The sequence below is a fragment of the Lissotriton helveticus genome, chromosome 11 (genome assembly GCF_964261635.1).
Source record: "Lissotriton helveticus chromosome 11, aLisHel1.1, whole genome shotgun sequence".
Classification (NCBI taxonomy): Eukaryota; Metazoa; Chordata; class Amphibia; order Caudata; family Salamandridae; genus Lissotriton; species Lissotriton helveticus.
The window spans coordinates 1,079,285,064-1,079,300,269 of NC_136072.1; the positions used below are offsets into that span (position 1 = coordinate 1,079,285,064).

The window sequence follows — 15,206 nt, forward strand, 5'->3', positions numbered from 1 at the left end:
TCAGGAACCGGGGAGGCAGGTCAAGAACCCGAGAAGTAGATCCAGTGGACGAGGAGGGGGGTCTGCAGGCCGGGGAGGAGAGGAACAGGAGGACAGAGTGAGGTTACAGGGAAGGAGGGTCAAGAACCCGAGAAGAAGATCAAGGGGACAAGGAGGGGGGGCTGTAGGCCGGGGCGGAGAGGAACAGGTGGGCAAGCAGGGTCAGGACCCTCGTGAGGCGAGTCCAGGGCCTACCGCCGGAGCTCAAGGGGTCGGTGGCCAAGAAGGCACAGAAGGCTTCGGCAGCCGGGAGAGACGCAGTTCCAGCCCCGGAGAGGGCCCGAGATCCTCGCAGGGAGACCGCCCTGAGCCGGCGGGGAGGGGTCGCGGGAGGGCCGGCGGGGCTCCCCCATGCTCTGGAGGCATCGCTCGGCTCGGAGCGGACCCGCAGGCCGCCCCCCTCCGGGGCATGTCCGTGCGCCTCCTGGGACTGGCGGGCCTGACTTCAGCACCGGCCGAGGCGGACAGCGCCCGCATGGAGGAAGAAGACGGCGGCGGGCGGCCCCCCCGGCCCGGGCTCGGCGAGCTGGAGCTGGAGGAGCTGGTGCTGCTGGCCTCCGAGCTCCCCGGACTGCAGCCCGAGCCCTGCGGCCCCCAGGGCGGGCCCGACCCCGAGCTGCTCTCCGTCTACAGGCAGAAGGAGAAGGACCTGATCCTGGCCGCCCGCCTGGGCAAGGCCCTGCTGGAGAGGAACCAGGACATGAGCCGGCAGTACGAGCAGACCCAGCGGGAGCTGCAGGACAAGCTGGAGGTGAGCCGAGGCCCTACCTGGCTTTTAAACCACTGCTTTCCAGCGCCTAGGCGTGCAAACAGCATGTGCAGGCGCAGTGCGTGCAAACAACATGTGCAGGCGCAGTGTCAGCTGCAGGCGAGGCCGCACCTGGGTTTTAAACCAGGACCTCCCAGCGCTTAGGCGTTTCAAGAAAATGCGCAGGCGCTGTGCCAGCCGCAGGACTGTAGCTCTTTATAAAATAAAATCCAGCCTAGAAATTGATGAATAGGCCGGTGGGTCCATGAATCCTCACAATAGCATAAATAAGCCACAGGGTCGTAGCCAAAAAATGTAGTGTGGCAAATAAAGATGGATTCAGGTTTGTAGATAAAACCCAGAAGAAAGTTTATTAACAGAAGATAGACCCACGACAGTCCAGAGTAAGAGCCTGACAAGTAATGCCGAGAAGACTCTCTATTCCAGGACACATTGCTTAACACACAAGAGATTACATAAACGGGATTCTTTCAAGATGTAAACCCAATATTCTACATACCACAAGGACATGGTGGAGGTGAGGCCCTTACCTAGATTATAAACTAGTACACGTGCAAGTGACGTGTTAGGAAAACAGAGTCTAGGTGTGCAAGCAATATATGCAGATCCATTGCTGACTAAAGGTGAGGGGGGGGGGGGGGGTTCCCTGTATTGCAAACCAGTGCACGGGCCTCAACCTGCCAGAGCAACAATGGTACAGTAGGTCCAGACCCAGCACCAGCAGCAGGACAAGCTGAGTGTGATGGACCTTACCTGCATTGTAAACCAGTGCGCAAGTATATCATCTATCAGGACAACCAGGGCCTACGCCTGCCAACAGTGTGTGCAGAACCGGTGCCAGCTGTAGGAGAGAGGGGGCACGGGGTAGGGATGAGGGTCCTCACCTGTATTAAAAACAGTATACCCAAGGCACAGATGTGTCAACAGTACCTGCAGCCCAGTGGCAGCGTTAAGACAAGCTGAAGGTGAGCGGCCTTACTTGTATTATAAGCGAGTGCCACCCAGTGCCAACCTGTACATCCAGGGACTAGCTGTGAAAGCAGTATCTGCAAACCCAGTGCCAGCTTGAGGCAAGGAACCCTGGCTATATTATAAATATGGCTCCCTGTTTTCCGTTTTTACTGAATTTTACAGATAAATACAGAAAACCATTTATTTTCTTGTCTTTTTATTTTTAAATGTGGAGGAAAACGGAACTTGGGTGCTTTTTGGGTGATTCTAAATACACTTTGTCATGTCTGCCAAGCCAATAATTGTGTGGATTGATAGGTCCTTACGTAATTTTAGTAAAGAGGCTTAAACAGCAGTAAATATGCACAAGGCGGACACAGAAATGTGCATATTTTCATATAAGTGCATTGATTTATCTTCTGCAGGCCTTCATATCACTGAAACCCGGCAGGCATACAAGCATGACCGCATATTTATTGGTTAAATAAATGCGGAAATGTACCAGTTTCAGCTTTATTTTTTTCACAAAACCCACAATAAATATGGATAAATACAGTTAAAGTTGACAAAAAAGAAATATGGATAAATACAGAGGGAAATGTCAAAAAAATAAATACCATAAAACCGGGAGCCCTAATTATAAACAAGAGCAGAGGCTCGAGCCTTCTAGTAAAACTAGGGCATAGATGTGCAAGCAGTATGTCCTGACCAAGTACCAGGCGCAAGACAGACTAAAGGCGAGGACCCGTACCTGAATTATAAACAAGTTCACAGGCATGTAAACAACCAGAACCACCAGGGCCTAGGAGTGCCGACAGCATATGCAGACCCAGTGCCGGGTGCAGACGAGGATGCTTACCTGTATTTTAAATAATTTCACAGGCCTGCAGCCTACCAGGGCAAAGCCTGTAAACAGTAGGCACAGACTTGGTACCAGTTGAAGTTCAGGCTGGAAGTGAAGGCTCCTGCTTGCATTCTAAACAGGTACACATGCCTTCACCCACCAGTACACTTAGGGTACAGACATGCAAGGAGCAAGGGCACGCCTGGTGGCAGCTCTGAGAGAAGCTGGAGGTATTATAAAAACAGGCATGTCGGTTTCATGCTGTTTATTTTTTGACATGTCTGTCTGTATTGATCTACATTTATTTTTTGCTCATTTTATTTGTTTATCCATGCTTATTTTGTGTGTAGGGAAATACAATGAAACGTCGGCTACTTTATGTCCGCATGTGTTTAGCTGATGAATGTACACTGGATACCGGATACCTGATAGGTTTTAGGGCTATGGATTTTCAAACATAATATTTCCCTGCACTCACATGAAAATGTTAGTATTGTGGTATAAGCACGTGCACATTTGCAGGTTTTTAAGCCTCATTAGGAAACTATGGCCCTCTTTTAACTCCCTTAGTTCTCAATCTGCACAGCTACTGGCCTAGCAGTCATGGCGGAAAACATTCAAAATCTCTTAATGGGCAACCTGTGGTTCTTTCGATATGCGAAAATGAATACATTTGTCTTTAATTATATGTAAAAATCAGTAAAAACTGAAAACTGGGAGCCTTAATGTGAGCAATGCAGCAGCAGGTGTGTTATAAACAAGTACACAATTGGAAAAAACAAAGCCTAGGTGAGGTGATGGAAACTTAGTGCTAATGAGGCAAAAGGCAACGTGTAACAAAGGTTCTGTATATACACCTGCACAAGTACTGTCAGATTTTTGTGTAATTTATTATGTAGAAAAATATATTTTATACTTTTTGTTGTCTTTTGTTAAAAATGCATAAAGTTACCATAAAGTGACAATTGTTCATAAAGGATAAATTATAGGTACTTTACAAATATTAATATAGATTATTATCACTGATATTTACAACAAATTAAGTCAATACATATTACAAGTACATGTTTTGATTCAAGTGTTTAGATTCTGGACATGAAATCATATCAGAAAAGCTTCGAATTAATCCTTTCATAAATGGTGTGATAATGTATATATAGAAGGAACTGGTGGTAAATTGGAACAAGTACACAGCCAGCACCAACTAAAACAAGAGCATCGGCAGGCAAAGAGTGGTCGATACAGGGAAAGTACCCGCTGTGTGGCCTCCTGGAGCTGGGAGGCTTTGCCTAATAGGTTCCATTGTAACATAAGATGCCTGTTTCTGAGCACATAGTCTGGTGTCACGGATCTCTTGCTGCTGTTGACAGATATTCATTGAAAACAAGTGCCTAGGCTTGCAAGTAGCACAGGGTACCAAGTGGCAGTCATTCAGTAACTCACTGCATATGTCAATATAAGCCAGAGAAGCCATTTTATAGGGAGGGAGATATTCATCAGGCGCTTCAGGTGACACTGAGGACGACAGACCCTCCCAGCCCTGCCAGTAAAAATCAGCACTTGGATGCACAAACACATCCCGCAAACGAATGAATGAATGAATGCTTTCATTAGGTAGTCCCAGCCTAAGAACACTTCCTGGATAGGTGGACTGGGTGCACAACAGAGTTTTTTATTTTTGTTTTCAAAGTGAGGTGGTAAGTCATTGGTGTTGCCATTGGTTATCATGTCTTCTTCACTTCAAAATACAGACAGTGAGGTGATCTAAAGAAGTCTGTGATTTAATTGCATGGCGTATCCAGGGCTCACTGTGTTGTGTTTTGGAGTTTTTCCTGTGGTCACATTTATTGGTGAGGCAGAAGGTCTCAAAAGTGATACCGGTGTTGACTGGGAGCCATTGGAGTGTTCTATGGGTCTTTTCTTTCAGGTTTCTGCCTTGCTGTGCTGCTTCGGGCCACGTGAATGGGGGAGTTTTGTCGTAGCTCACAGTATGGTCAATTTGCATAGTCAAGGAGGTGAGTTGATGTTAATTTCACCACTTCTGCTCGGTCCTTGGGGGATAAAGCGCCAGAGTAGATGGAGGCAAAGATGGTATGTACTTACCCCAGAATCCGCCTCACTCTGAAGATTCCTTAAAGGAGTCTCTGAGCCAGTGAGGCTGGTGCTGGGGATAAGCGACAGGTCTAAGATGATTGGTGAAGTTTGGATGGGAAGTGATGGTATGGTTGCCAATGGGGAACAGTTGTTCAGTTTTGAATCCTTTAGGCTTCTGGGAGCTCCAACCTGCTCATCGTGTTAAGGTGAACTGATTGATGCCTGAAACTGGTCTTGCGAGTCCGTGGTGTTGCGGCAGAGTGGAGTTTCATTGGCATGGGAGTCTTGGATGAGGTACAAATCAGTTATCTAGATTGTTTACAGAAGCTGAAGCTGAGGAGAATGAAGAGCGAAGGAGTCCTGCCACTTCTACGGTGACAAAGCAGAATCTCGTGACTCACATTGTCTAAATTCACCCCGCAGTCTAGAAGTCCTTGCGGGAATGCCTTGCCTTCGTCTGATGCTTCCAAGGAGCCGTCTCATATTCTGAGCAGCCCACTTCAAGTGAGCAGACACCAGCTGTAGTGGGGATAGACAGCCATGGCCAACATCATGAGCATCAGCGAGGAACATATTTTGATAAGGAATAGATTTCAAAACATCGACCAAAAATATAAATTCTGTATAAATATCTTCCTACAGGATGTTCAGTGGGCAAAACATCCCACTATTCATTTTCCGTCCCCAAAGGGAAAGAACTGGAGTTAGGAGCATAAATTCACTGAATGGTAAAAGTTGGGTCAAGTGAGGTAGGCCGGAGCAATTAATTAAATGCACGGCATACGTTTTACAGGGAGTTATTTATGTACGTTTGAGATGTCAGAAAGTCTATCAGCCTGATTCATGAAGCGCAATTGCGCTCGCAAAGGGCCAGATTCTGAGAATCTGGCCCTTTGCGAGTGCGATTTTTGCATTTGGGATTCATCATCCCAAATGCAAAAATCGGTAATTGCTAATTCGCTAAATTGCGAGGAATTACATTTAAGGAATCTCTAGTTGAGATTCCTTAAATGCAATTCATGAAGCATTTTAAAATTGCGAAAATGCAATTTTGGGCCGCTATTTACCGAGAGGTCAGACCTCTCGGTAAATAGCAAAAACTTAGAAAAATGCTTTTAAAAGCATTTTTCTAAGTTGCATGTTGCACACACACATGTCCCTTGGACATGTGTGTGCGCAACACCTGTTTCAATTTGCATTTCAGGGGTGCTACAGGGTGTCCTTTGGACACCCCTGGCACCCATTCAATCGCTATCTTATTTGCGAGTAGCAAATTGCTACTCGTAAATAAGGAATACTCCCCATTCATTCCTATGGGCCTTTTGGCCCATAGGAATGAATGGGGAGTATTCCTTATTTGCGAGTAGCAATTTGCTACTCGCAAATAAGGAATGTGTAGGAATCGCTATTTATTTAGCAATTCCTACATGAATACCGTTTTGCGAGTCCTTAATAGCGATTCGCTATGATTCGCTATTAGGGGCTCGCAAAACGGCCCGTTGATGAATAAGGCTGTATATCTTGGAGCCTATATATTGAATGAAAGGTTTTGGCAGACTCTGTTGTCACATGGAACCTCCTGTGGGTAAAAAACAAAGTGTTTTTTTCAGACAAAAAGGGGGTATACTACCTGAATATTGAGTTTGAAATATTATTCTACCAAAATATCATAGCCAGCATATCGACTACCAACATACTTTGAAGGTAAATATATATGAGTAACTATAGACTTACTATTCTTACATCCACATGTACGCACCTTGAAACTATATAGCTGAAAGGAATGTAGATGTGGTGCCTAGAGTAGGAAATGTGTACCTACCTATATATACTTTCCTTCACTATAGATTGGTCATCAGTATTTTTGTACTCGATGTTCCCACGGGGGCGTATTTGAGGCCAACTTGACCTGTGCACAAGATGATGTAATGCTACGGCCAAGATGCCTTCTCGCTCTATAAATTTACCAAGTGTTGTGGGTGTTGTCGCTGGCCGAAGAGCTGTTGCGTGGACCTCAGGATGTCGATATTCTTGCTTTTGGTGGTGGTTTTAGGGGCCAGTGTGAACTTAAAGGATGCTGGGATGTTTTCTTGGGATCTCTGACGGTATTTTCAGCAGGGATATTGATAGTTGGTTGAACTCGGCATGGAGATTTGATGAAGACCGTCGAAGCTTGTAGCAAAATTGTTGACATTCATTTCCTGGTGGGTCTAAACAAATAGGGCGCGGAGACGGTGAGATTATTTTCTAAAATGTCTGCTGCTTTAACAGGAGCTGAAAAGCAAAAATGAGGTGACAGACCTCGCTAATGTGCACCAGTACAAGCAGCGTAAACATGCGCAGTGGTCTGTAAACACGATGAAAGATCACAGGCTCCCCGCAGGACAGGCTGAATATGACAGGCGTGCACATTAACAACTGTCAGTGCCAGATTCAGGATAACCACTGAATATGTAAATGAGTTCCATTTAGATTTATTTTATGTAAATGTATATTAAGGGAATATCCTGGAAATATAGCATGAGTCTGATCCACAATGCCTAGGTTGCATAACGCTGAGCTAACTAGTTTCAACCAATGCATGAGGATTCAAACTGCAGGTTAGGTTGGAGGTAAGAGGGTCAGGATCCCCCGCTCTAACCTGTATAAACTAGTAACTAGTATGTGGTCTCATAGACAGTTTGGAAAGGGTCACAATCCACCTCTCTAACCAGTATAAACTCGAATGTGGTCTTATAGACAGTTTGGAAAGGGTCAGGATTCACTGCTCTAACCAGTATAAACTAGTAACTAGTTTGTGGTCTCATGGACAGTTTGGAAAAGGGGACGTCTCTTTTCATATAATGCCCCATGGCTGTGGAACTCCCTACCCCTCAACATCCGGAGCGAAACTAATCTACTAGCTTTCCGCAAACTATTGAAAACTTGTCTGTTCCCCTAGGTCACTCTGATCACAGACACAATCTGACGAGTCCAGCGCTGGGACGCCCACGGGTAGCTACGCGCTTTAGAAATCCACTTCCAATTCCAATTCCAATTTAGAAATCCACTTCCAAAGGGCCAGGGTTCACCACTCTAACCAGTATAAACTAGCAATTAGTATGTGGTCTTTTAGAAGGTTTGGAAAGGGTCAAGATTCACAGCTCTAACCAGTATAAACTAGTAACTAGTATGTGGTCTCATAGACAGTTTGGAAAGGGTCACAATCCAAGAATCTAACCGGTATAAACTCGAATGTGGTCTTATAGACAGTTTGGAAAGGGTCAGGATTCACCGCTCTAACCAGTGTAAACTAGTAACTAGTATGTGGTCTCATAGACAGTTTGGAAAGGGTCACAATCCAATAATCTAACCAGTATAAACTCGAATGTGGTCTTATAGACAGTTTGGAAAGGGTCAGGATTCATTGCTCTAACCAGTGTAAACTAGTAACTAGTATGTGGTCTCATAGACAGTTTGGAAAGGGTCACAATCCAAGACTCTAACCAGTATAAACTCGAATGTGGTCTTATAGACAGTTTGGAAAGGGTCAGGATTCACCGCTCTAACCAGTGTAAACTAGTAACTAGTATGTGGTCTCATAGACAGTTTGGAAAGGGTCAGAATTTACTGCTCCAGTATAAACTAGTAACTAGTATGTGGTCTCATAGACAGTTTGTAAAGGGTCAGGATTCACTGCTCTAACCAGTATAAACTAGTAACTAGTATGTGGTCACATAGAAAGTTTGGAAAGGGCCAGAATTTGCCTCTCTAACTAGTATAAACTCGAACGTGGTCTTACCGTCAGTTTAGGAAGGGTCAGGATCCTCCTCCCTAACCAGTATAAACTAGTATGTGGTCTTATAGACAGTTTGGAAAGATGAACTAGGAGCTACAGGTTAAGACGAAGATGAGGTCCGACTCCAACCAATGCAACCAAAATAAGCCAGGCTCAAAAGAATACCAACAGCAGAATAACCTGGAGGGCGAAGGTCAACAGTCACCAGTTTGTCCAATTCTTACCAGGCCACAGTGAGGTGGGTAGATACTGGGGGTAAAGGAACAGTAGAAAGGAACAGTAGAAAGTGCTCCAAGTGAAATGGTATGTTGCAGATGGGCGCACTCTTTTGCCTCTAACTAAAAAGTAGTATTTCAGCTATTTTCTTGTAATTTGGAACCATCTAGTAATGGTGTCCTAATTAGGGTGATTATATTTGCAGAACCAAAAATAGGGACAACCACAGACACAGAAGTAGGGCTAACTGCTAACACCTACTATGGGCACAGAAGGCCTACAGTACATCACCAATCAACTCAGAGGCAGGTCTACACTGCCACATCCCTCCAACCTATATTTCACAAAAAATGGAGAGCCCAAGAAAGAGCGAAGAGTTCAAGTTGCCTAAGGTCACTCGTGAAAAGCATAGCCCACTTGCTTTGCATTCTGGAACTTGTAATTGTGTTTTTTATAAATGTACAACAAGACGACAAGTACCAGAAGTCAAAACATGACGACAAGTAATGAGTAAGTTTCAATACATGTTTTCACTAGTAAATAAAAAAATATTCAGGGCCCCTTGTCCGAAGTTTGTGCAAACCTCTGAAACCTAGATTAATAAACTCCCTCTCCCTCCTGTGATGAGACGCAGGTCATGCTTGGCCCTGGCTGGTGGGCTCATGTGACATTGATTCACACCTATTTAAATTCCGCTGTACTGTGAATGAGGCGAGGTAACACACCAGGCGACTCTGTAAAGAATTCAACTTCAGTCCCTGGTGTGAGAAGAGGGCCAGAGAAAGGGTGAGCATGCACTGAGCAGTACTTCATGTGCGCTCTCAGTCTCATCCAACCTTTCTCAGAAATCGGGACATGTATTTATTTAAACTAAAAGTGTCGAGGCAACGGGACAGACTCTAAACAACAGAACTGTCGGGGAGAGCTGGGGCGTCTGGTCCCCCTAACACTGCTGATCCTGAGAGAGTTAATCCTGGCAACAGACCCGACCCAGAAACCAGTGCTTCAGCTAGAAAAAAAAAGGAAGTGACACACAGGGGCCTTCAGTGGGCTTTGATAATAAGTAGGCCTTGGCGGAACTCTCAGAGGTAAAAGAAACTCCTCGAGTTTCCACGGAATTCCACAAACGGGCAGAAATCGGCATGTCGTACTGCTTGTTCCAAAGATCAGCGTGAACGGCCCCACGCAGTGGGGAGGGGCAAAGTGTGTACAAAGGGCTCCAGGGGCTAACCTTTGCAACCACTAGGCCATGGGTAGATCCAGCAAGGCTGGGTCCGCACCAGATTTACTGGAAAACCACTAACCATATAAATGACTTCCATTTTAATTCATTGTACTTCAGTTTATCAAATGTGAATATCCTCAAAATCTGGCCTGGATCTGGCCCTCCTGGATCTTTGTTGGACACCCTTGCAGTGGACCACAGCGCCAGTCTTCTTTATGTGAAGACTCAGGGAGACAATGGAGAATGAAAGAAATACTTCCCACATCTGTCAGTCCATGTTCAGGAGACTTAAAAGAAATGGAGGAGAAAGGAAGGAACAACAGGAAGGAGCCAAAGGTAACATTTAATCAAGAAAAGCAAGAGATGCAGCTGTAATATAGTAAAACATCCAGGGAGAATGATCTATGCTACCCATATATTGCCTGCACCCACTCAGTGATGCAGTAGGGTGCTGTCTACACGTGTCTACTGTCTACACCCCATATATGATTCAAAAGGATGTGTAAATTGTTAATGTAAATTGATACTTGTATAGCGCACTACTCACCCGCAAGGGTCTCAAGGCACTTGTACGAATACCGCTGTGGAACCCATCCTGGCTTTCCCTGCTAGGTGTCCACTCCTGGGCACCCCCAAAGTGGAGGCCAGGCATCCTTAGCGTTGTGGGGGCCGTTGTGGAGATTAAGCAAGCTATTGCCCAGAGTTGCAGAGTGGGACTCCCTGATTGGAATAGGCACTGAGGTAGGAATTATCAGGTCGGTGGAATTTTTGAGCTCAAGACCCACCGAGGCAGGGAATTGAACCCTGGTCCCGGGCTAAACCTCTGCATCAGGGTCTGCCGCTCTAACCATTGAGCCACACTTCTCACTGTGTGATAAAACATGAGGGGAGATGCTTAATGGGGGCCGCTGGAATTATGCGGCAAGGGAAAACCAAATCATGTGGCTGGGTTGACTAAATTATGCAGCAATTTTTGTAATTTTTGATGAAATCTTTGAGCTAGCAACATATTTTTGGGAAAATCGATAAATCATGCAGAAAATGGCATATATTACGTGGTAACTGCAGCAAATCCATAAATATGTGGAAAACGCTTTGTTCGCACAATCTCATAATTCTAGTTGCCCTGTGTCTAATGCAAGTCCTTCCACCTTCCTTAGCCTCTGTTCCCCAACGAGTTAAACCGAAGTACGATGACTAGCTGGATGATTGAGAACCCCATCAGATCATACATGTGAACCTCAGCACTCACCCCATACTTACCAACTGGGCCCAAAATGCATGCAAGAACCAAGGGCAGAGCAGAGGGTACGGACAGATGCCTCAAACGATGCCCGGGGGGGCGCGAAGGCCCACCTTACACTCCCATGTGTAAAGACCCATCAGTGGGCAGCGAGTCCAGGGTGCTAAACGCCCGGGTGATGCTAGTGTGGAGAGTTTCATCCCCAGCAGCACCCAGCCACCCCCACTACAAAGCCACCCCAGTGCCTCCAGCAAAGAGTGCAACAGCTGCTCTCTAAGGGGGATGATTGAAGAATTAGCCAGCTTTTTCAAATCCAGCTTTCAGGGCAAGTGAGACCGAGACAGAGGGGGGTAGGCGGGGACAGGGGGGATCAGGCCGGCTTCCGTCCACCCCTGCTGCCACTCGTGCTCACCACTCTCGCCTCTTTAATCTATTCTGGGCAGAGCATGTGCCACTTCAGCGCCAGGAAAGGCACCTGGCCGGGTTGATGCGGTTGCCCATAAACTTCAGGTGAATGTCCAGTTCTTAGAGGGATTGCTGATTCTAGTGTCTTTTGTTTTTTTTAGTTTTTTAAGTAATTTTTATTAGTTTCATTACATTGACTTTAGTGCAATAGCAACAGGCATATAAAACAGATCATAAATGGTGTGCTCTACATATACAATGATTGATTTGCTTTAAACAGGAGATGCGCTCAGATAATGATAATAAATAGATTAAAAGATAGATAAAAAGGAGAAATAGCCAGATAACTATAATTAATAGATTAAAAGTGATAATCAAGAAAGCTCCTGTGACATGCATCCACAAGCATTCAAATATATTTAAACCACTGGAGGTACAAAAAGGAGGTACATATATATCTTAGGTCCACTAAAACTACTACAATAAAACTATAACTTTATTTAAGTCTGCTTACTCTTTCAACACTGAGATTATACTTTTCCAAGTACACTCAATGTTGGCAGATTAGAGAAGCGAGGCACAGATACAAAGATATTTGACTAAGGGTTGTCTCCATGCAACCCAATACTTTACAAAGATGACTCCCCCCCCATCTTAGATTAGCCCCAACCCAATTTTAGATCAAATAGGAATTAAAACACATCTATTTTTGTACCATCGACCAGATCCCTAACTCCCTCTGACCGTGGTCAACAGAAACCTGCCAGACTATCAGCATCCCGTTCCCTTCTAAGTGAATATTGAAGCAACATTGCTTAGTTCTTTTTTATTCCTAAATGTGTTTACTTATTTGAGTCAATGTTATAGCCCACCCTGACCAGAGTGGTGATCGGGAGCTTCACGTAGAGCAGAATGTTTATACCTCTGCAACTGAAAAATTAAAAACGCAACAGGCAGTCGATTAACTGTATTAGGATTAAAATCGCTGCTTAAGTAGCAGTGGTCCATCAAGTTAACGCCATTCGAGGTTGTCTATGAGATATTGCCCAAAGAGGTGTGTTGTATGTGTTTCCTAAATGTGCCGTGTGGAGTTCGTTTTCTCATCTTGGGTGGGCGTGTATTCCAAGATGAAGCTGCTGCCAGTGTAAGTGATTGTCTCCAAATAATTACATATCTGAAGTTAGGTACTTCCAGGTGAAGTAAAGTTGTACCTCAGTAGCCTCAAATACTGCCAGAGCTGTTGAGTAGGTCGGCTAAGTAGGGTCAGGGGCAATGGCGGCTCCATTGCTAAGGCATAGGAGCGTCGCCCCATAGGAAAAAGAAAATGATAATAGCACCATGTTATTATCATTAAATGTTTCCCTTCGGCTTTAGGTGCAGGGCTGGCTGGCCACACAGCAGGGGGAGGAGTGGGGAGCACTTTCTAAGTGCGCATGACGGTTTGGTCGGCCGTCTTTGGCCAGCCATACAGTCATGCGCACTCAGCATGTTTTCCACCTGGCTGTATTGCACAGCCTGTGTGGAGAACATGCACAGGCTCCCAGTCCCTGTCTGAGCCCCGTAGCAGCCGCAACTGGCCGGTAGTTACTGCAAATGACTTTGCGAGATAAACAACAGACGGCCAGATGTACAAAGCAGTTTTTCAGTTACAAATGCTCCAATTTGGATTTTGCAACTGAAAAACTGCTTTCAGCAAGAAACTATTATAAGGCAACAAAGGTCCTTAACTTAATTAAATTCTAAACAAGCATTCAATAAATTATAGACAACCATGTCTTCTATAAACCAAAAAGTACCCAGCCGGATACTAATTTAATCAATGTAGAAAGATCAAAAGGAATAAAGTGAACAGTTTTTACAGTGGGATACAGTCCTGTATCCAATACATATATCACATCAAAAGCAAGGGAGAAATTCAGAACAATTAAGAGGAAGGTGGATCAGGCAATTTTTGAAGTAGGGAACTAAACACATTTTAAGAGTTGGTAACTTTTTAACGACTCCTAAACTAGATTTAGAGATGGACATGGAATTCCTATTTAGAAGGGGTGTGTTGTAGATAACAATTCTTATTCATATGTATCAATGGCTAGGGCCGAAATAGCATTCATAAACTGTTGAAAAGTATTGAAAAGTTTAAGATCCCAAGTTGGGGTGGTAACGCATGCGCAAAAGGAATGGGTCCCTTTGGGACCCTTTCCCCTTTATGTATGTTACAAAAAAAGTTACTAGTAGGCAGCGGTCTACAGGCCCACTCCAAACTGACAAACAAACAAAAAAATGTAAACTTTTCTTTTTAAATGTAGCCCAGTTTCCTTTAAAGAAAAGGGGCTGCATTTTTATAAAAAAGTTTGCTTTGTTGACATGCAGTGACAGACATGCCGGTCTGCTGGCACCAGCAGGCCATCATTCCTGTGATGGCCTCCCGTCGGCGTGAGTTACAATGTGCAGCCTACCTCATAAATATTCACAAGGTAGCTCAGATCACTTGTCACAACAATTCGGAATTTTAAGAACAGGCCAGTTCTTAAGGCTGCAAATTGCGACTAATATTTTGCGACTAGTAAACAGTACATCTGGCCCAGAATTAGAAGAACACATGAGCTGTGACTGGAAACCAGTGTAATTCCTATAGCACAGTAATTATGTGGCAGTATTTCTTTGCCTCGTAGGCAAGCTGGGCTACAGAGTATAGCACCTTTAAAGGGGTGTAGTAGCTTATCAAGGTACACCTACCAGTACAGCGTTACCAAAGTCTAATTTGGAGATGAAACGTAAATGGCTGTTTCACAAGCATGGCGGTTATAGTTGATGTCTTTGGCAACCTTATATGGGTAAGGCTGTATGCTCTTGTAATCTTTATTACAAGGTAACCAATGGTCCATGTGTCAATTACTTATACTCTCTTGTAATTTAGGAAGTCCTGAGAAATTATCCTCTGTAAAGCACTCCTCTACTTCATAAAGTCAGGTTCACACACACAAAAACACATATGCAGGCACGCACACACACAAACACACACTAAGGGAGGCGATTAGAAGTGAAGTCTCTTCAGATGACTGCTTACCTACCAGACCACGTAAGTTCCTTCACTCCTCATCAGACACAGCTTCTTAGGATTTCAATGGTAGGATTATAAATGCAGCCAGACTGAGTTAATGCATGTGCCCCAGCTGTAGTATTGTCATTATTGATACAGGACTATACATCATTTATCCATTTGCTTTTTGTTCTGTCTTATGGCTACACTTGAAGGATGTGTAATGCAAAGAGTCTGGCGTTACTTTATTTGTATTTTGAACTGTACCGTTATTTTATATCATATGTTTTGTTAAAAATGTATTTGTTGATCACCTAGACCTGCTTGTCAATAAAGGAAAAAAGGTCTCAAAACGAAAAAGGATTATAAATGCAGCCAGACTGAGTTAATGCATGTGCCCCAGCTGTAGTATTAGCTGTACCACAGCAGTGCTTTATTTGTCAAAAAATGAAAAAGGGTGGAGCTTGGAGCTCTCCACTGGCGCTACTGAGTGCCAGGATTCCCGAAAACCAAGTATGCCATGTCTTGTTTTCTCCTAATGTCTCTTTCTTCAACCAACCTACCCTTCGTGTCGCTTCATTTCATTCTTGCTGCTTCCTTTT

The 15,206-nt window shown here is 44.6% G+C and overlaps 1 protein-coding gene across 1 annotated transcript in view; it reads left to right on the forward strand.

Annotated features, from left to right (window-relative positions):
* Positions 1–345: 345 nt before the first annotated feature.
* BICDL1 (BICD family like cargo adaptor 1) overlaps positions 346–15,206 on the forward strand; it is a 358,177-nt gene continuing 343,316 nt past the window's right edge. Inside the window, exon 1 of the mRNA XM_078667656.1 lies at positions 346–790. Coding sequence (XP_078523782.1) covers positions 449–790 — 342 coding nt within the window. The 5' untranslated portion in view covers positions 346–448. The remainder of the gene's footprint in view (positions 791–15,206) is intronic.